The sequence below is a fragment of the Dysidea avara genome, chromosome 12, assembly GCF_963678975.1.
Source record: "Dysidea avara chromosome 12, odDysAvar1.4, whole genome shotgun sequence".
Lineage (NCBI taxonomy): Eukaryota > Metazoa > Porifera > Demospongiae > Dictyoceratida > Dysideidae > Dysidea > Dysidea avara.
The window spans coordinates 210127-232058 of record NC_089283.1 but is presented as its reverse complement, the minus strand read 5'-3'; the positions used below and the strand labels follow the sequence as shown (position 1 = coordinate 232058).

The 21932-nt window shown below is 40.8% G+C and overlaps 3 protein-coding genes across 8 annotated transcripts in view; 2 read left to right on the top strand and 1 right to left on the bottom strand.

Moving 5' to 3' along the window:
- LOC136240302 (uncharacterized) overlaps nt 1-581 on the top strand; it is a 1975-nt gene extending 1394 nt beyond the window's left edge. The window contains exon 4 of the mRNA XM_066031247.1: nt 1-581. This exon is cut by the window's left edge and continues 426 nt beyond it. Coding sequence (XP_065887319.1) covers nt 1-125 — 125 coding nt within the window. The 3' untranslated portion in view covers nt 126-581.
- The window catches only part of LOC136239735 (protein starmaker-like), a 9614-nt gene extending 5297 nt beyond the window's left edge, over nt 1-4317 (top strand). For both annotated transcript variants that reach the window (XM_066030460.1, XM_066030461.1), the window contains 5 exons: nt 588-705; nt 1645-1679; nt 1728-3139; nt 3186-3676; nt 4141-4317. In XM_066030460.1, coding sequence (XP_065886532.1) covers nt 588-705; nt 1645-1679; nt 1728-3139; nt 3186-3676; nt 4141-4158 — 2074 coding nt within the window. In that variant the 3' untranslated portion in view covers nt 4159-4317. The remainder of the gene's footprint in view (nt 1-587; nt 706-1644; nt 1680-1727; nt 3140-3185; nt 3677-4140) is intronic.
- Nucleotides 4217-21932, bottom strand: part of LOC136239731 (rab3 GTPase-activating protein catalytic subunit-like) — a 20939-nt gene continuing 3223 nt past the window's right edge. For 2 of the 5 annotated variants that reach the window (XM_066030450.1, XM_066030448.1), the window contains 18 exons: nt 21722-21918; nt 21607-21675; nt 16792-16865; nt 16646-16747; nt 8256-8404; nt 8152-8205; nt 7993-8086; nt 7863-7944; nt 7762-7816; nt 7216-7713; nt 7033-7170; nt 6176-6553; nt 5984-6118; nt 5729-5938; nt 5557-5684; nt 4609-4729; nt 4511-4558; nt 4217-4461 (listed from right to left, as the gene is read on the bottom strand). In XM_066030450.1, coding sequence (XP_065886522.1) covers nt 4291-4461; nt 4511-4558; nt 4609-4729; nt 5557-5684; nt 5729-5938; nt 5984-6118; nt 6176-6553; nt 7033-7170; nt 7216-7713; nt 7762-7816; nt 7863-7944; nt 7993-8086; nt 8152-8205; nt 8256-8404; nt 16646-16747; nt 16792-16865; nt 21607-21675; nt 21722-21918 — 2703 coding nt within the window. In that variant the 3' untranslated portion in view covers nt 4217-4290. Of the gene's footprint in view, nt 4462-4510; nt 4559-4608; nt 4730-5140; nt 5235-5556; nt 5685-5728; nt 5939-5983; nt 6119-6175; nt 6554-7032; nt 7171-7215; nt 7714-7761; nt 7817-7862; nt 7945-7992; nt 8087-8151; nt 8206-8255; nt 8405-16645; nt 16748-16791; nt 16866-21606; nt 21676-21721; nt 21919-21932 lie in introns of those variants that run through there. The other 3 variants (XM_066030449.1, XM_066030451.1, XM_066030452.1) reach the window with 3 other exon arrangements.

The following is a 21932-nucleotide window of genomic DNA, read 5'->3' as shown; positions in this document are numbered from 1 at the left end:
TTTGTACAGGTTATACTGGGGACAGTGTGTTTGTACAGGTTATACTGGGGACAGTGTGTTTGTACAGGTTATACTGGGGACAGTGTGTTTATGTTCAGTTGGCACCAGGTGCACAAGGCTCTTAACACCATAAATTTTGCCCAAAATGTCATCTCAGAGCATCAAATTTTGAAAAATTTCCTGGGGGTACCCCCTAGTTTTCACACAATGTTACAGTTATATCTGCCATACAAATTAACTAAATTCCTGACAATTCTACATGTCAGGAAATTTTCCTGTCAATATTTCGAGCACTGCTACATGTGTAGACTCTATATGAGACTATTGTTTTTAGCCAGTCAAATTTCAGTATTGATATCTATTTGAAGACATCAAGCAATATGTGCTGAGAAGGTTTGTATGGGTTCTGTGGTCACAATGCTATTTGTAGAATACAATATGTTAGGTGGTACTGATGTTGAATTAGTTTCTTTGAGATCACAAGATGAATTATGAAGCGTGCCCAACCTCCTAAAGGAGGCAGTTAAATACTCTCCTTTAGTTATTGATTTTCTGTATTATTGATGTTTGTGTTGCTATGACTACAGGCCTGACAGTGGTAGCGGTGGTGGTGTCAAGACGGAAGCAGACACAGTGGACAAGTGGCTACACGATTGTTACATTGAGGAGAAACAAGGACCACGCACCGCTGAAGAGAAAGAAAGGGTTAGTTGGGGTGGGAATTATTTAGGGTATGACCATACCTAGAGGAGTGTAATTAACACTGCAAAACTTTTTTCATGCTAATTGCATTTTGGGAGTTTGTAGCTGAGGATGACTTACTAAGTAGCTGAACGCTCTAATAGAGTGACTGCACTATTAGAGTATCTTGATCATGTACTGGTTACATGTAGTTGGTTTGTGCAGTATAACTTGGTGGATTATGGCTGTAAATTTTCAGATCGTAGTATTAAGTAAATCAACTAAAACAACAACTAAAACAACACATGTAACACTTTCAAAGATGAACTTTGAAGGTACATATCTCATATCTCAGTGATGGCTGACTAAAATTTGGAATAGAAGATCCTACCTTGAGGAAGTGTCCACAACAAAATTGGTTCATTTCAGTTATGGCACTAATAAGCTACAGATACACAGCATTTTCTTAGTTCCTGTAAGATACACACATTTCTGTCATCATAATAGGAAATATTATACAGTGAGCCCTCGGTTATCCGAACCCCTTTGTTCTCAGGCAATGATAAAAGTGTTCAGATAAGTGAATTGTTTGAAGTCCATACATTTATATACAGAAATACTCTAATAGAGCATACACTTGTACTCAAAATACTTTAATAGAACAGTCATTTCCAATTTCGGATAAACGAGGGTACAGATAACCGAGGGTCTACTGTATTCGAGTAGCTATAGGGATCACAGAAATAAGAAAATTAGGTCATCTACACCTGCAGCTAACAGACATGTAATCACTACTTCACTCATGGATATTGTGTTATTACTGAAGTAGGAGTTAAATGTCCACTAGTATAGCTGAAGGTGGATGACTTCCCTTGTTTCAATACTTATGATCTCAACAACAAAATGTATAACTTCTACACCTATCATCTACTGTAATATTATTATTATATACTCTCTTAACAGGATCGATATCATTATGAAAGGCGAGCCAATCAAGGGTAAGTGGGTGTGTCATGTGGCATCATGTGATAATAATACATTGCTAGGAGGAGGGGAAATCCCAGAAGTGGTGACTATGGCAACAGGCAGCAGCAACAAGAGTTTAGGACGAGTGATTTTCCAGCACTTGGGACAGATAATGAACAAGACAGGAGACAGAATAGAGATCAGCACAGGAATGAAAATAGACAACAGTACAGGAATGAGAATAGGCAACAATACAGGAATGAGAATAGACAACAGAATAGAAATTGGTATGACCAATCTTATGATAGAAGAGATCAGCAGTATGGGAGCAGAGATCGAAGAGATCAACGATATGGAAGCAGGGATCGACAGTATGAGAATAGAGACAGGCGTTTTGAAAACAGAGACCGACAGTCTGAGAAAAGAGATCAGTGGTCAGATAACAGAGATCAGCAGTCTGAGAATAGGGATCAGTGGTCTGGGAATAGAACTCAAGGGTTTGGGAACAGAGATCAACAGTATGGAAATAGAGAAAGACGTTTTGAGAACAGAGACCAACAGTATGGGAATAGGGACCGACAGAGTGAGAATAGAGATCATCGGTATGGGAACAGAGATCAGTGGTCAGAGAACAGAGATCGGCACTCAGAGAATAGAGATCAGTGGTCTGGGAATAAAACTCAAGGGTTTGGAAGCACAGAGCAACGGTATAGGAACAGAGATCAGCCGTCTGAGAATAGAGATCAAAGAAGACAAGGGTTTGGGAACAGAGACAGAAGACAGTTTGATAATCAGAACCATCAGCATGAAAATCAGTGGAACAGGAGCGGTGATCAACATGGAAATCAAGAGAAATCAGAATGGAAAATGGAGAATGAAGACTGGGAGACCCCACAGGATGGAGATGATAGTGGAGGGAAATTATCATCTTATAATTTCACTCTTAATGATGATGTGTCCAAAAAATCAGTTTCCCCTAAAGGTACAACTGGGGTTTCTCCTAAGGGAACTATCACAATTTCTCCTAAAGGAACTACTGTGGTCTCTCCCAAGGGAGCTAGTACTGTCTCAAAGGGAGCTACTAAACTGCTGTTTGGAAAGGCTCAAGTTCCAGTAACTGCTCATCCTACCAGAGTGTTCAGTTTGAAGAAAGGTAGAGGGGTTGGGGAAAATCCCATGGGGGTAATCCCTGGAGGACTGGTAACCAACAAAGGCAGGGGAAGAGGGCGTGGCACTAGGCCAATCACTGCAGTCCCTACAGCCACACCCATGTATACAGAAGCCCCACCCCCCACGGATAATGTCATAGAGGACAACTCAAGCACACAAGAACATGAACAGTTTGAAGATGGTGTGGAAGAGGAGGATGAAGATGGAAGGAAGGAGCCAGCCAAGCCAAAGAGATATTCCTCACAGCGACAAAAGACAAGTGAAGAAGATGATGTGAAACAAGTTAACAACACTCCAGCACCTCCCACTGCTATGGCAACAGGTTAGCATTTCATCACCTGGTAACAATTGTATTGTGTTCTGTGTAGGTCCTAAACTGGGCTTGTTGCCAACGCCCCCCAATTATGACCAATCATTAGCAGCACAACAGTTTATGAACATGCAACAACAGATGTTGGTTGCCCAGCAGCAAGCAGCTGCATACATGGCATTGTTTCAACAACATCGACAAATCCCTTTCCCTCCCTCTCATCCAGACCATGTGCTGGACAATCATCCCCCACCACCCCCCAGCCAAGACCAACATGAGCTTGGCCCACTACACTGGGTATCTCCTGCCGCAACTTATCCAGGCTTCCCTGCAGCAATGTATGGTGGTCAACTGTTCCAGCCAGCAGCTGCAACAGCAGCATTCCAACACCCCCCACCACCCCCTCCTAGTGAGGAGGACGGGACAGGAGGACTGTTCATACCACCAGTAGCTCCAGAACAACAACGAATGATGCAACAACAAAGTCAAAGTCATACTGTGTCGTCACAGAAACAATCACAAGCCATACCCATCATCAACCCTAAACTGGTGAGTGTCTGTCACCACTACCCTAGCCTGGAGGGGTGGTAGATCAACCCTATAGCTAAATAAGTGTGTGTTTTGAGAGATGTAACTAGTTTGTTAGGTTTGGTATGGTCTTTGATAATAGTATGTGTGTGAAGGAGTCACCATATTAAGTGTTTTGTGGACAGAATTTTTTGTGTATCTTGTGATAACCTGTAAGATTTGGTCCCTATAGTACACTAAGACTGTTTGGTTGTAATGTAATAGAGAAGAAGTGATCTTCTTTCAGATTTAATAAAAATTTAATGTGGACAAGAGTGAGACCTGTAGTATCGATTAGTGACCCAGAGAAATACACTACATAACTGTTGTGTATTATCTTCCTGGGCTAACCCTAGCCCATAGCGTGTGATATGTTGTGTGTAGTTTTGTACAAAATGTTTACTGGTATTCATCACAGTTATCTTTCTATTTTCATCTCTCCACAGACCAGTAATGAAACATAACTACATACCCTTCGTCCGTCTGTGTGTGTGTCTGCCCCACCGTGTTCTTATTATGATGTAATGTTGATTATTATGTTACAGTTTGTAATTGTGATTAATAGCTTGTATGGTAATGATGGTGTAATTATGTTATTATATGATGTTTGTGTCACTAGTAAACGCTCCAGCCAATCGAAACTCATCCGGGGTTAGAACACAGAATAGTCTTTGTGGACATGGTATGGAGTATTCTGCTGGATTAGGTGCTATTGTCCATAAAAGGAATTCCTTGCCAGCCTCTGAGGGTAGTCCTCTACGTGACTGCTGTACAATGGCATCATTACATGACACACAGATGGACAGACATGTTTACCCTTTTGTGTCTGTCACCATCAAGCTCAATATCTATTTCATCGATGTTCTAAATGATGCACATTATGTGAGTTCTAGCATGGTGTAAAAACTGGTTACCATGACAGCAGCAGCTTCAGCAGTCAATAATCCCCTCAAGGCATCAGCAGTTGCTGAGGGCTGTGGTGAATTATTGTCAATGACCAACTCTGGTGTTTCCATTAGCAACCGCATGCTTGTCCTGCAGTTAAATAAATATACCACTAGTCAACAATCACTACATGGGTTGCTCAGTGACCTTTTCACATTATAGTAAGTGATAGCAGTAATTAGCTTTTAGGAATTATTTCATAATCTTGAGCCAATTATACAGTGCTCAGCCTATTGCTTTCAAAATTATTCTCCAGTTGGCTGTTTTATTAAAGTGTAAAGCAGCCTCTCCTGACTGTTGTATTAAAGTGATTGCTCTATTAGAGTAAGTGACTACCTTGTTTCTGCAAAGTGCAAATAATCACCAAGAAACAATTAAAAATAATAACATTACGCATTTTCTTGACATGAAATGTAGTGTGTTCAGGTTTTGCTGTATTTTTGGCACATAAGATTAATAAAGAAATATTGTGTTGGCGTAATGCTTGATTCTTTAGCTAACCTCAGGGAACAAGAGTTTCCACTACAGCTAACTGACTGCTTAGAGTATCTTGATCTTTTCAGTTTCCACCAAAATCATAATACTGCAAGTGTTGCTATCATGTGAGAAACCATAATGTACTGTTCCATGATAGATTCCAAATTTGGAAACTTGGAAGTTTTAATTTCTAAATGTTTCAAGCAATGTGTAAAATCCAACTGGAAACCCCCTGGGTATTCCCCTGAACCTATTATGCTGACATAGTTGGTACTAACTATAGCTTATCACAGTTTTGAAAGATACAAACTTTGAATTAAATTTGTTTTGTCAGACAAAATACTGAAGATGACCAATGGCTGACTAGCACTCTCTAATGTCAGACACCACAAGATTAGGATATTAGATAGCCTTGATCACAAAAACTGCTCGCAACTCACGTGATATTGCTATCAGTATCTAAGGAAACAGGTTTTCCAGACATCTCAAACCCGCTGATCAACTTGTTCCTCACAGACACAGCTGAGGACAATTGGTGTTCTGCTTGTGCCAGCAACTTGATACATTCCTACAGTGTTACCATAGTAACTGTTAGTATAGAAGGGGGAGTACCTGTAGTTTAGGCAGATCATTTAATGATGGTCGATGTGTGATTGAGGTAATGAAGTGTACACAGTCAACCAACAAGTGTTCCACACAATTTAGCTCCCTCAACTCTGAGTGTAGTTTACACTGCACTTCTCCAATCCCCACCATTATCAGCAGTGGTATGAGTTGCAGTGATATGTCCACTGGCCTCAAGGATTCTAAATAATGCAACACCTACACACCCACTAGTATGGGTATAACAGGTTGACTTGTTGGTACCTTCTCAGCTTCTGTCGTGTGGTCAAATAGCTTCTTCTGACGTGACACTGGTAGGGGTTCTGCTATCTGCCATGCCTCTAGCCATGTGTTCCCTTCTTGTTGCATGCGCTGGCTTAGTTTGCCATGTGCGTAGTACTGTGTAGTGTGTCATGTCACTGTTACTCCCCACTGGTGTACGTACATATAATATACCTTGACAACTGTTGTTACCTCTTCAACCATTGCCCACTCTTCATCCCAACCCTCATGCTGGTTGTCAATGGCAACGTCAGGTTGGTGGTTGTCAATGGCAGCATCGGGGTGGTTGTCAATGGCAGCATCGGGCTGGTTGTCAATGGCAGCATCGGGCTGGTTGTCAATGACAGCATCACACTGGTTGTCAATGGCAGCATTGAGCTGGTTGTCAACGGCAGCATCGGGCTGGTTGTCAATGGCAACATCAGTAGTGACGTCTGCTAACTGGTCAGGAGGAGTATCCTCAGGATCAGTGACATCATTACTAAATTTTATCCAATCACGTGGCGAATACCATCGTACAAAATCTTCTAACAAGCAATTTGGATTGGCTGCCTGAAAGAATAAAAGTTAAGGAATACTAGCTATAGATTACATCATTATCTCAATGAACTATTAACACTTCAGATTATTGTAAAGGACAAATTGTATATCCATCTCATATGTGTCCCAGATCTCTCTCAGCACAACACATTACTTACCTAGCTAGTACACAATACAGGAGCAGTGGAGGGGGCCAACTTTGACAATAAATTTTAGTTTGAAGCGTACAACAGATATGGTAGGGGCTTGCCCCCAGGAAAATTGAGAATCTTTGTAGTATTTTATTGCAAAATCCAATAGCTGCTTACAGTTTATGAAAAATTTACTGTTGGAGTGGTTGACTGCTCTGTTACAGTGTTGACTGTACATGTTCTATTAGGGTCTCAATCTTTTCTGGCCAATCATAGTGGGGGGAGGGGGTACCCTCACTGGCTATGAAACAAGCCTTAGGTTCGGTAGTTATGAAGTGTGAGCAACCTCTTCTGACTAACCTTGAATGCCTGCATGTCTGAGAGAAGAGAAGCACTCTGCATCTTAGCCCTTAGTTTACCAGCTTCCTCTGAGGTGCCAAGCTTAGCTAGCACCTGTTGTTGTTCAAGGACCATGTCCTCAGTGAATGGAGCAATATCCTTTAATGGTGGTCATTATATTAGCTGTGGTAGGATGATGTTTACCTGTGTGATGGGTATACACAGGGGCTCCCCTGTAGCTATTAACACGAGGTCTTGATATTGGTGGAGCACACCTTCCCTACCCTCCCAGACTGTGTCACCTATGGTCTCACCAGTCACATGATCACTGGACTGGATCACATGATCACTAGACTCATTCAACACTTCCTCCTGAGCCTCATAGAACTCTTCATCATCCTCGCTGTTTGTGTCCTGCGTATTGGTCCCTGGTGTGGTGGACATGTCTTGTACGGTGGTCCCTGGTGTAGCTGACTGTACAGTGTCTTCTACAATAGTACGTTGTATGGTGGACTGGATCTTAGTTGCTTGTACAAGTGGAGTGGTTCTTTCACTACTGGTGGTGTCTTGTTGAGTGATCCCTGTCTGACTAGTTAAGGATGCTGGATTTGCTGGTATAGTGGACTGGGTAGTATGTTGTGTAGTAACCTGGCCTGTGTTTTGGTTGGTTGAGATTTTGTGATAAATACAGCAATTGAGCATCTATTAGGATCACATGACCAACTACATGAATCACGTTACCTTGGTTACCTGTAGTTTTTGATGTAGCAGGCAATAGGACATGTCTGGTGACCGCTTGTTAATCCTGTGACATCATACGACATCATACAGACCCCTAAAGTGTCACTGACCTTGGTATAGGCTGACCAGTCTCCCAGTGATGGCGTAACTCTGATGTCACTTCCTGCCACACCTCTGCTATGGCATGTACACCTGCAGGGAGATCATGTGATCCTGTCGATCATTACAGGACACACCCACCCATGGTGGCTGTGTTGGACAAGCAAATGGCAAGGTGATGAGTGAATGAGCCAATCGGAACAGCCAGAGGTGTTGATGACAACATGCCACTGCCCTATAAGGTGGATAATAAGCTAAGCCATGATAGTGTGATGAATTACATTCCTTGAGGCTACTAACCAAATTATCAGTAGGATTAGCATCCTTGTAATTTTCTCCCTCAGGGAACAAATGCTGTAATTGTACTAATGATATTCTAATTAAATGATCACCACATCACTGACCTCAATAATGTTATCAATGTTGTCATCACTGATCGCATGGGGATCATGTGATCTAGACTGGTGTCGTATAGTGTCCATTAGAGGGGTAGAGAATTGCGACTCAAATTGTGATTCTGTAATCCTAAGTAATGCCTTGGTGACCCCATCAACTAGGACAGTAACATAATACAATCATTCAGATATGATAGATCTCAAACTATTAGACATGATGGGTATATACACAAGTCTCATAACATCACACAACTTAGAAACTATTATTATCCTTACTGTGTAAAACTTCTGTACAGAAGATAATTACACAGAATAAGGGTAGCTATGCAGTGCAAAACACAAACTAAACTATAATTACCAATGTGTATGATTAAGAACAAAACTACAATTTCAAATATGTATCATTGATGCATGTGTATATGTAAATTATTTACAAAACTATCATAATTTTCAGATTCAGGAAAATTATTCCATAATTGAATTAAGTTGGGGAAGAATGAAATGAAATGCTTGTAAATGTTTGTTCTACAAAAGTGTAGAAAAATACTTGGGTGATGATGAAATCCAGTGTTTGGGTATGGAGGGTCAATATGTGTAATAGGATATGGTTATTCATAATAACTGCAGTTGTATCATAGTTCTTCTAGTTTCTAAGCTGTCTCATTGAAGCTTTTGAATTACATTTGAAACACTAATAATATGTTGGTAATTTCTTGTGACAAATTGTGCCGCTCTGTGTTGAAATTTTTCTAATATCCTCGTGTAACCATGGTACCCATGCTGAAACAGCATACTTGATTTGAGGTCTAACAAGTGTGAGGTTTAGAGCCTTTTGAAGGTTTCTTTTAAGTAGACCAAGTGTTTTGTTTGCTTTTGAAGTATCTTCAGAAATATGTGAAGACCATTCTAGGTTGCTCTGTATAGTGACACCAAGATATTTCAATTGATCAGTCTTAGAAAGAGAAATGGTATAGTCAAATAGTGTATTTTATAGCCAATGATGTGGTCATAAGAAAACACTTCGATGGATTAAATCTCAATAGCCAAGTGGCTTCCCATTGTTTTAACCTTAGTAAATCAGGTGAGACGAGTTAGAGATCACTGTTATATTAAAGGTATTACAGGAGAATACAAGAATATGATTAACTGGGGCCTAATGATTCTTACATCTGATAGTAACAAAATGTAGGGTGATAGCTAGCAGCAGTGTTGGGAGTAACACGTTACATAAGTAGCTAACGTGTTATGTATTATTATTACTTTTGTGGTAACTAAGTAATGTAACGAATATGCTATAAAAATAGGTAATAGTGTAAGCAACCATTTATCAGATGGGTTCAATTACTCGAAATGTATGCTTCAATTATCGGACGGGTGTTATACTAATAAAAACGGTAAAATTCTGTGGTACAAAGAAGTGGCATGGTACACAAAGAGTGTGTTATGTTTGTTAAAGGTTGTAATTCTACTGATAAACGATTGGACAAAGGTTAACAGTTCGTGTTACTTCCGTACTGTAGATTTAGGGCTGTTTTTAGAAGCGAGTTCAGCCTGCACCATCAATGGCATATTCCCTTCGTCACTTTGAATGCCCATGACAGTCTATTGTTAATTTCTACTTCAGTGTTAGTCACCAAACAATAAAGGAAACAAGCAAAGCCATGATCAAGGCCAGCAGTCACTGAAACTTCCACAGAAAAACACAGTACGGCTAGTGTCAAACTTGGGAGTTAAACTGGCGTAACCTAAGATGACATGGCGTCTGTAATGAAGCTAAAGATTGGTGAGAATGTAGTCCAAAACAGTGTACTACCATCTAGCCAACTGTTGAGAAGCGTAGGGAACCTAATCGCCACAACTGGAGTTCAAGTAGCCATGCCACCATAGTTTTCCTACAAAGCTTCTAGCTAGAAACCACTAGATCAAGAACAGAACTAAGAGAAGGATTTACAATTGGTTGGGAGCTGGTTGTTGTACTGTTGAATACTGTAGGGCCCTTAAATGACCATTGTGTGTCTAATTATCAAGCAATTTATGAGTGCATTTTTACAAAAAAAATCGTAGCTCATACATTATGTGATGTGATGTGCTGAAATTTTGTATGGATGTCGGTCAGACCTTCATAAATATGCTGGATTTTTTTCAGAATTTTGTCAGGTTCCAGCGCGAGGCCATGACCAATCATTGAGCCAATGTCCGATAATTGACACACGCAAGCCTACGGAGTTCCGGTGATTGAGCCATGGTTCTGATAAACGGTTACTTCAAATTTTCACGTTTTCAGCTGTTACTGGTCAGGGGAAGCACCTTTTGACACCAAACTTGATACACAGAGAGACAAAGTCAAGTGGAATACCTCTGCCAAAAATTGTGCTCCAGGATGTTCGTATGAGAAGGGAAGTGGGGCGGGAATAAACGTTCCGTTAATTGGTTGCTTACGCTATAACTCAAGTTACTTTACTTACTGGAGAAGAGAAAAATAAACTGTAACCTGTGAAATAATAAACATTCTCAAAAGGTGATAACAATATGGAACAAGGTTAATTAAAGATAGTTCTAGAACTGACCTAGAGTAATAGTACTAATAGACAGACTCTTTATTTTATTGTTTCTGGTGCACTTTTTTGCTGTTACTGTTACTTTGCTGTATGTGCTGATTTGCTTAAAGAATTGATTACTAATCTGTCAGTAACTTAGTAGAGAAAGAGACTCAGTATAGACAGTTTTGTGGTCTCTGGACCACTTACTAATGTAACGTGTTACCTAAGTAATATAGTTATTCTAATATTACATAATATTGTTACTACAAGTAACAAAGGTACTAATTTCGTTAGTAATCCACTGCGTAATGCCTAGCCACAATGAAGTAATGAAGCCTACTGAATGAAGCTTATTCACCAGCTTCTTACTTATATCCAAGATTTGCACATTGCCCAACAACACAATCATGTCATGTGATAAGGTGGCAGTTTCAGACGTGACAGCTTAAGGCTGTGGACACAAAAGTAATATACCGTAGATTCCCTAAAAATTTGGCAGAAATAAATCAATTCAGATCGTGTCTGGCCGAACAATTAGGAAAAAAATGTACCAGCCCGGTGCTATTGTCGAATTTTTAGGGATCTATCCCTAATACAGTCTGCATGCTTCATGGCTATACTATTTGCAATCCATTTACTGCTTACTTTCTGGATTTCTTTCTACAGGGACTAACAGGAACGCCTTGAGGTGGAGCTGACAATACTACAACACTCACTTGGCCGCAGCGCCATATACTATGATTGCCTACATTATCCAGGAGGGATGGTCAATGTCATTACTACATCACTTTTGAATACAATCACCCAGACGTAATATTAAGGATTTCAACAAGTAATAAAAAATAGAAACCACAATTAATAGTATTATTGAACTATCTCGTGATAAATCTCGCTACCAGATGCTGCATGAAGTGTTCCATGGCTAACAAAGTATTATCTGAGGGTGTATCATGTTATAAGGAGATATGGGGCCAGGAGAGATTTTATCCTGTGAACAGAAACGAAGATCGTTTTGCGGTAGTCGTGATGTCACACGATGATATCGTTGGGTACGTTCCCTGAACAATTTCACACTTGGTGTTTCATCCAGCATCAATTGTGTGAGGTCACTGGGAATCCTCAGTACTCAAGAGACCTTCGTCAACTAGTGCTCCAAGTGCTGAAAAATTAGCGCACTTATAATCGATTAGAAACTTTCCTGCGCTTGCCGAAATTTAGAGCACATTGCGTTCAAAGCACGGGGAGTGCCAAATATTTAGAGATGCCAAAATTTTAGGGAATCTACGGTAATATGTAATATTCTTTATTTTTTAGGTAATATGTAACTGTAACTAAATAGTTCTGTTGCAAGTAATATGTAAATAGTTACTTATAAAAAGTAACTGTCCCAACAATGGCTAGCAGGTGTATTATCATAGCAACTAGTGGTGTGCGATACATGTTGATATATTGGAATATCGCAACACTCTGGCTGTATTGTGATCCGATATATTTAGCACCATGTTCATGTATCGATGTTATGATTGCACAATCACAAAAATGTGAATGTCTGGTTTTGTGCATATAGTTGTTTACTATTTTCCTAGACACTTTAGGCTTACAATAAACAATGAAAAATTATCGGTCACCCATACATAATTAAATTCAACGTGAAAGTTCTGTGCTGCTCACCACCTCCCTGGACTATTTTAACACTTGTTATTATATAACATTGCAATGGTCATGAATAGAGTAATATAGTTGGTACTAACAACGAAAATTAATTAGGAGCCCACATAGGGCTGGAGGAAGCTACTTTGGTCAGACAATGTGCAGCAACAAGTGAAGACATGGCCCTCACACTATGCACTTCTAGGGGAGTCTGGGGGCACACCACTCCCCCCCAAGAAATTTTTGAAAAATAGGTCCTCTGAGATTGAATCTGGCACAAAATTGAGCGACTTTCAGTCCAAAGAGTTATCAAGTTGATAAACAATGATGTATGCTCTTTTAATGATTGTCATGCTATTAATATAGCTTAGCTACCTGGCAATGAGCTGGCATACTTCGCTAAAAAAGGACTCTCTCTCCCTTCTGGAAAGCCTTGTAAATACTCAAGGCAGTTGCTAAGAGTTACTGGACAGTTGAGCCAGTGAACTGTGATGACAACGTGAGCAGACAGATTGCTGGCAAATAGATCAGTTCCATAAAACTCAGTAACTTTCTGAAACTCCTGTGTAGAATCTCCTTGGTTAACTGCCTTGATTTATAAACATCCCAGACTACAACACAGGCTGATCAAAGCAATTCTTAATGGTGGCAATAGCACCATCTAGAGTTTCATAGCAATTTTGCCTATAGAAATCTTGTACTGTTGATCTTCTCCAAATCCCACTTCATATTGCTTGGGTGCTTTTCTCTTCCTGGAGGATTAGTTTTAGCGAAACAAATCAAAATCTTCATCAGCCCCTAATTTTCATCAGCCCCTCATCTTCTTCATCAGCCCTTCATCATCTTCATCAGCCCTCATCTTCTTCATCAGCCCCTCATCTTCTTCATCAGCCCCTCATCTTCATCAGCTCTCATTTTCATCATCAGCCCCTCATCTTCATTATCAGCCCTTCATCTTCATCAGTCCTCATCTTCTTCATCAGCCCCTCATCTTCATCAGCCCCTCATCTTCATCAGCCCTCATTTTCATCACCAGCCCTTCATCTTCTTCATCAGCCCTTCATCTTCATCAGCTCTCATCTTCTTCATCAGCCCTCATCTTCTTCATCAGCCCTTCATCTTCATCAGCTCTCATCTTCTTCATCAGCCCTTCATTTTTTTCATTAGCCCTTGATCTTCATCAGCCCTCATCTTCTTCATCAGCCCTTGATCTTCATCAGCCCCCCATCTTCTTCATCAGCCCTCATCTTCTTCATCAGCCCTTGATCTTCATCAGCCCCTCATCTTCTTCATCAGCCCTCATCTTCATCAGCTCTTCATCTTCATCAGCCCTCATTTTCATCATCAGCCCTCATCTTCTTCATCAGCCCTTCATCTTCATCAGCCCCTCATCTTCTTCATCAGCCCTCATCTTCTTCATCAGCCTCTCATCTTCATCAGCTCCTCATCTTCTTCATCAGTCCTCCATCTTCTTCATCAGCCCCTCATCTTCATCAAATCCTCATCTTCTTCATCAGCCCCTCATCTTCTTCATTAGCCCTTCATCTTCATCAGCCCCTCATCTTCTTCATCAGCCCTCATCTTCTTCATCAGCCCCTCATCTTCATCAGCTCCTCATCTTCTTCATCAGTCCTCCATCTTCTTCATCAGCCCCTCATCTTCATCAAATCCTCATCTTCTTCATCAGCCCCTCATCTTCATCAGTCCCTCATCTTCTTCATCAGCCCTCATCTTCTTCAAAGTTGTCATAGTCAGTTTAGTAACATCCCGTGTGTCTGCTGCTGACAACGAATCCTTCACAGGGTTTTGCTCAAATTGATCTTCGAAATGCAAACACAATTTGAGACCAAACAGAATATTAAACTTGCACACCAAATACCCTTCGGAGAGAGGTCTCTTACCACAGCTTTTGTAAGTTATCATAATTAGATAAAATACTCTCGATTGAATCATCTTGTACAGTCCACCATGTTGGACGTACGATACCAACTGAATTTCCATCTTCATCCTCAGATCAAAAATTGCATTTCTCTTAGGTAAAAACTTGATTGTAATGATATCAAAAACTAAATCAAGTGCATCCCGGCATACCTTTGACCGCTTGATGGTATACCTTTGACTGCTTGATGGTATACCTTTGACTGCTTGATGGTATACTTTTGACTGTTTGATGGTATCAGCAATAGCTTAATTGAGCGCATGGCAGTAGCAGTTTGTGTAAATTGCTTGTTTCTCAATATTTACAAGTTGTTCCATGACTCCATTTTTAGCCCCACACATATTGGATGCTCCATGATAACATCTGCAATTAAATAGTAGCAAGGTCGTTCATCCTTGATGCTGAATGTTAGAGAATTACCATCAATGGCATCCATTGCATATAGACCAATAAATTCCATGTGGTCCTGCAACTTTGAATCAACCCACCGTAAGCTGATAGTGAACTGCTCTTTGTTCAATCAATCTGTACATTCGTCTGGCATTACACTGAAGAACCGGTTCACTATCACGAATATTATCACCGATATCAGAAGCATATTTTGAGCCATCTCCCACACAATCTCATCCTGAATATCATGAGAGGTATATTTGTTGGATTTCTTTTGTAGACATGCATCTACCATCTGTACTGTACAGGTTCAAGAGTTATATGAAGTTGCTTTCTGACTGTTCTTATTTCCCTTCAAAGCTAATTCCTGGTGAACTAGAAACTTTCATTTCCAATATCTGCATAAACATCTTCCTGCTATTCTTCTTTTCTTCTTGATGGCCTCGGTCATGACGGTGACAACACAAGAGATTCAACAGCCTCTTGATGAGCGGCACTGAGTAGGTGATTTTCAAATGCAGTTGTGGCCTCCTTCCAGTACGTGTATCCAGTTGAAATAAAAGCTGGCTCATGTTTCCGGCTAGCTAAAAACTTTCTTCTTGTGCTCAGCATAAGCAAGTAACAAAGTGTGGCATCCTTGTCAACATCATAATGGAGCTATTGTAGGTCTGGCACAACTCAGCTTGCATAAGTAAGTAACAAAATGTGGCATCCTTGTCAACATCATAATGGAGCTATTGTAGGTCTGGCACAACTCAGTTTGCATAAGTAAGTAACAAAATGTGGCATCCTTGTCAACATCATAATGGAGCTATTGTAGGTCTGGCACAACTCAGCTTGCATAAGTAAGTAACAAAATGTGACATCCTTGTCAACATCATAATGGAGCTATTGTAGGTCTGGCACAACTCAGCTTGCATAAGTAAGTAACAAAATGTGGCATCCTTGTCAACATCATAATGGAGCTATTGTAGGTCTGGCACAATTCTGCTTGAAATGCTTGTTTTTGTCCATTCGCAATGAACATGTGTTTTGAAAATTTAAACAATCGTGATGGACGAAATTGGCTGCACAGACTGAGAGGCTCTTGACCAGAACTAGCAGAAGAACTCATCTTAGAACTGGAGGACGCTGCTGTGTAATCAACAAGGTTCACATGTTACCACTCAAGTGAAGGCTATCAATTGTGGGTTTCCCTATTTTTTCCAAAAAATTTGGTCCGGCACTTGCCAGGTCTGCCAGACCTTTTCCACCATCCCTGCTGTGGCATTTAATAGGCTTTTAGAAAAATGTACCATATCGTATCATATCAGTGACTACACAGCTGTTAAATGCAGGTGTATCGCACATTACTAATAGCAACCAGTTTAAAAGCTGATCAACTACACTAGTACAATTAGTATAGCAACAGAGTAACAAATTAATTGTGTGTGTGCATTTGTGCGTGCGTGTGTGTGTGAATTGGAATCACTGGTAAGGTGTGTTATATTATTTTGCGTCATCTGACATGTATATACTTTACTATGGTAGCCCATATAATAGGCTGCTAGGATATTACTGATCTTCACCTTTAAATGGCAAAATACAAGCAAGGACAAAAATATTCCCTCTAATACACAGTATTAGGTGTGAGCACAAAGCTACTGTATGTTATCAAGGACATTCTATGACTGGCTACACTACTGTAAGAGGGAGTGGATAGCTGAACTCAGAAAAAGGAAAGAGCCTTCTTGAGGGTCCCTAGTGACTAATAAAACACCCTTTAGCTGCTACATAGGTCCAGTACATTAGCAACAGAAAATTTTTGTATAGACTAATGGAAATACTCCAGTTAAACAGTAACCATAGCAACTGATCCTATAGTGTTGTGGATGACTCACCTTTGTTAGAATCTTGACTACTCTTATTAGAGCCCTCCCCTAATATGTCCTTCATGGTTTCCTGATAGTAACACAATCTCAGGAAACTATCCAGGCTGGTTGCTATAGTGACAGTAATAAACACAACAAAACAAAACAAAACTTACCTAATTTACAGTGAGAATTATCAGCCAGTCTGACAGTGATACTCCAAATGGGAGCTTCTAGAGGGTTCAGCTGCCTGCAACAAAAAGTGAACTAGAGTAGTTAACTAAACTAAATGAGTAGTTGACTAGACTAAATGCTCTACATCATGACTCCGATTTGCAAGTTTTTGTTCAGAACTTCTGTGGCATATTGTATACTTGTATGATGTGAAATAATAAGAATCGGTTAGTCTCGTGAGTACGGTGTCAGAAGTGCTTGATGTCTCTGTCATTTTAGCAAAGTTAACGCTGTGCTATTTGTTCATTTTCTCTTGAAACTGTTACGCAACGGCATGGCAGGCAGCTTGTGCAAACCACCAGACCCAGTTTCTTTTAGGGTTCCACCGATACAGAAAAATAACTACCGATCCGATACCGATACCTAGAAGCAAATTTTCACCGATACAGATTCCGATACCGATAATTGCTATACAATTTACAATCATCTCAAGCTGGCTATGTGTGACTGTTCTAGTAGAATATATTATTGTGCAGTGACTGTTCTATTAGAGTATTTCGATCTTTTTCATGCAAACATAGTAAGTAGCAGTTGCTTGGTGTTTAGCAAAGCAATTCCTGCACCTTTTATGCTAGAATAATACTCAACACTATTTCCAACTTGTTATACCTCACGTTTTGCTAGCATAGGATTTATGATGATAGTTATGGTTATGACGATTGGCGCGAGTGGCTATTAATCGGTATCGGAATACCTGAATAACCGATACCGATCGATACCAATATCGGCTCCGATACGATACCGATCCGATTATCGGTGGAACACTAGTTTCTTTCGATGGAAACACCGCACGAAATTGGCAGGAATTTGAAGAACAATTAAAGTGGTTTATCGAGGGATCCAAATGTGGCGAGAAATCTGACGCGGTGAAGATTGGCATTATGCTCACTCATGCTGGCAAGTACGCTAGAGAAATTTATAAAACACTTCAGTGGGCGGAAGACGGAGATAAAATGAAATTCGACAAAGTCCAAAAGGCGTTTCGTGATTATTGCCAGCCACGGAAAAATGTCTTGTATGAACGTCATAAATTCTGGAATCTGCAGCAAGACGAAGGTGAAACAGTTGATGCCTATATCACAAGACTCAGGTTGCAAGCTGACTATTGTGATTATGACAAGGAAGGATGGCCAGCTGCTGTCAAGAATGAAATGGTACGAGACAAGTTTGTATTTGACCTACGAGACGATAATCTCAAAGAGCGTTTACTGCGTGAGGCCGACATCTCTTTAGGCAAAATTGTCGCATTAGCCCAGAGGACGGAATCTTCACGACACATAAGAGAAATGATTGACAGTGGATCCAACAACAAATCAACTGACACAGTGCAAGTGTCTTGTGGTCAATGTGGACGTAAACACAAGCCTAGAGAGTGTCCAGCCTATGGCCAACGATGCTCCATATGTAACAAGTATAATCATCTTGCTCGTGTCTGCCGCAGCCGGCAGAAATCAGACTCCTCCATCTAGACCAAAGACCACTCCTCAAACAAAGTCAAAAAAAGAAATTACATGCTATAGTTGAAAGTCAGAAATCAACTGATACTGAAGACTCAGATGGCGAGCCATTACTAGTCACTGACGCACTTAAAGTTCATGGAATCTCAGAATCCATGTGGCTCTCAGCAATCAGTGTCCTTGGAAATAAGATCACATTCAAGCTGGACACGGGTGCAGAAGCTAGTGTACTTCCACTGAAGGTATTTAACTGTCTGAGAGATAAGCCTATGCTTTCTAACACAGCAACAAACTATCTGCTTATGGAGGCTCTTTACTCACACCAACTGGCACATGTGTTCTTGAATGTAGAGGGAAGCTTGCTACTTCTGCTGTTAGATTTTTTGTCGTCTCTAAAGAAGTTCAACCCATATTAGGGCTCAAGGACTGTACTAGTTTAGGTCTGGTTCAGAGGGTACATACCATTCAGGTCCCTGATTTGTCGAAGGAGACGATTCAAGTCGAATTTCCAGACATATTCAAAGGCCTTGGAAACATTGGAAAATATCGCATTACCCTAAAAGAGAATGCCATCCCAGTAATACACCAAGGTAGAAGAGTACCACATTCGCTACGTGACAAGTTAAAGCGCTCCCTTGATGCCAACTTGAAATGTGGTGTGCTGCAGAAAGTTGATGAGCCCACCGACTGGGTGCACAACTTGGTTATTGTAGAAAAGAAGAATGGGACACTCCGCCTTTGCCTTGATCCCCGAGATCTCAATAAAGTGATCAAAAGAGAGCATTACAGAATACCTACTGCACAGGAAATATCAAGCAAACTTGCTGGAAAAAAAGTCTTCTCTACATTTGACCTGAAAGATGGGTACTGGCAGGTTGAACTTGACAATTACAGTTCAATGTTATGCACCTTCAGCACTCCTTTTGGTCGCTATCGCTTCACTTGTATGCCATTTGGCTTAGCATCAGCCAGCGAAGTGTTTCAGAAGAAAAATGAAGCTGCTTTTGATGGGATTGATGGCGTTCACATTGTGGCGGATGATATTATTATTGCTGCAGCCAATGTAGAAGAACATGACATGATCCTCCGACAGGTTTTAGCCAGGGCTCGAGATCTCAATGTGAAGTTCAACTTCGACAAACTTCAGTTACGTGTCAACTCAGTCAAATACTTGGGCACCATTGTTAGTGATGAAGGAATTAAGCCAGACCCTGCTAAGGTCAGTACCATTGTGAACATGCCAGTGCCTACTGACAAAGCTGCTCTACGACGGCTGCTTGGGATGGTAAATTTCCTTGCCAGTCACATCCCTAATCTGGCAACAATCACAGCACCTCTTCGGGCTCTACTCAAGTTGGACACTCATTTTCTGTGGACCCATGAACACAACAGTGCATTTGAGAAGCTGAAGGCTCTCCTTTCTGACTCGCCCATACTTCAATACTTTGATCCTACTGTACGAAGTGTAATTCAAGCAGATGCCAGCCAACACGGGCTTGGGGCGTGCCTTTTACAAAGGGGCCAACCAATTGCTTATGTTTCACGGCGTCTAAGTGACACCGAGTGCAACTATGCACAAATCGAAAAAGAATTGTTGGCCATTGTTTTCGCTTGCAACAAGTTCCACCATTACATATATGGTTTTCCCACAGATGTACAGTCTGACCACAAGCCACTTGAGCAAATTGTCCACAAGCCACTTGAGCAAATTGTCCACAAGCCTCTTGGTCAAGTGTCACCGAGACTCCAACGCATGCTGCTAAAGTTACAGAGGTACACACTTAATATCAAGTTCACTAGAGGCAAGGACATGCATGTTGCTGATGCACTCTCACGGGGCTACTTGGATGTCATTGAAGATCATGACTCTGAAGAGATGGAATTGGCAGTACACACACTGACTGAAAACTTGCCTGTATCGGACTCTAGGAAGGCTGAATTTAGATCAGCTACTGAATCAGATGTGTCATTACAACATGTCAAGAAGCTCACAAATGAAGGGTGGCCTACAAACCTCAACAATGTTCCAGAATTAGCAAGACCCTTCACCCTTGTGGAAGGTACGTGATGAGTTACATATTACTGATGGTCTTATTTTTGCAGGAGAAAGGCTGGTAGTCCCTCAGGTCATGAACAAAGTTGCACTCCAAGTCATACATGAGGGTCACATGGGAATTGAGAAATGCAAACAACGAGCCAGATCATGTTTGTATTGGCCTTCAATGAATACTGACATTGAAACTCTTGTCAATTGCTGTGAAGTATGCAACAAGTTTGCCTCAACAATCCGCAAAGAACCAATGATTCCTCATGAGGTTCAATCTCGCCCATGGGAGAAAGTAGGAGTGGATTATTTCACTGTCCACAGCAAAGACTTCCTGCTCATAGTTGACTATTACTCTAAGTACCCGGAGGTCATCTCAATGCCTTCCAAGACTGCGGCAGCAACAATCAAAGCTATGCAAGTGACATTCTCAAGACATGGGATACCTAACACTGTAATTGCAGACAACATGCCATTCAACAGTTCAGAGTTTCGAAAGTTTGCTAAACAATGGCATTTCACTATTATTACCACTAGCCCCAATTACCCTCAATCAAACGGCTTAATTGAATGCAATGTCCAGACCATCAAAAGACTGTATAAGAAGGCAATAGAGGGTAACACCAGCAATGATCTTACATTACTATAGTACAGAAACACTCCCATCTCTGGGATGGACCTTTCTCCAGCACAGCTGCTCATGAGCAGAAGATTACGATCCACTCTACCGATGACGCACTCTCTGTTAACACCAACAATCAACAAAGGTGTTCCTAAGCAGTTAAAGGATCAACAAGAGAAGCAGCAAGTGTATTATAACAGAGGTGCAAGACCTTTGCCACCATTATCAGAAGGAGACACTGGGACTGCCAATACATGGTGACCAGCTGTTGTAATCAGCAGATGCGCAGCCACTGTAATTTACTTATTTGATGTTTTGTATTACATCTAGTAAGGGGAATGTGGCATATTGTATACTTGTATGATGTGAAATAATAAGAATCAATTAGTCTCGTGAGTACCACAACTTCAAAAAGGATTCACCACCTTGTTATAACTGAACTTTTTTCCGATCTTCCTGGCTACCAGATGCAAATCACAGACATGGCTAATATAACAACAGATAATGTTCCACTCTACGCATTATACCAGGTAGTCATATATCCTCTGGCTATTTTAAGACATTTTATTGCATTAATTCATAATCAAACCAATATAGCCCACCCCCCACATAACAATCTAATAGACACACTTACGAGTGATGAACATTATCAACGATGAGTTGTTCTGATAAATGAGGCCAAACTGCTGACAAGTGGATCTCTCTATGGAAACAAGGAGATCACATGATTCATCATATACCACACTTACAATAATGGGTCCAACTTGGTCCCCAGATGAAATGTTGTCATGGTAACATTACCACCACTGCTAGCTGGATTAGGAGATGACTGGTTGCTAGGAGACAGTTCATCAATCCAACTATGGCTTCCCTGCCAGTGCCTCAAGACATATGTGTACCTCACAGTGAGTTGAACAGGCTGTGGTAACCTTGGTAACGGACAAGCCTACAATATGAGGA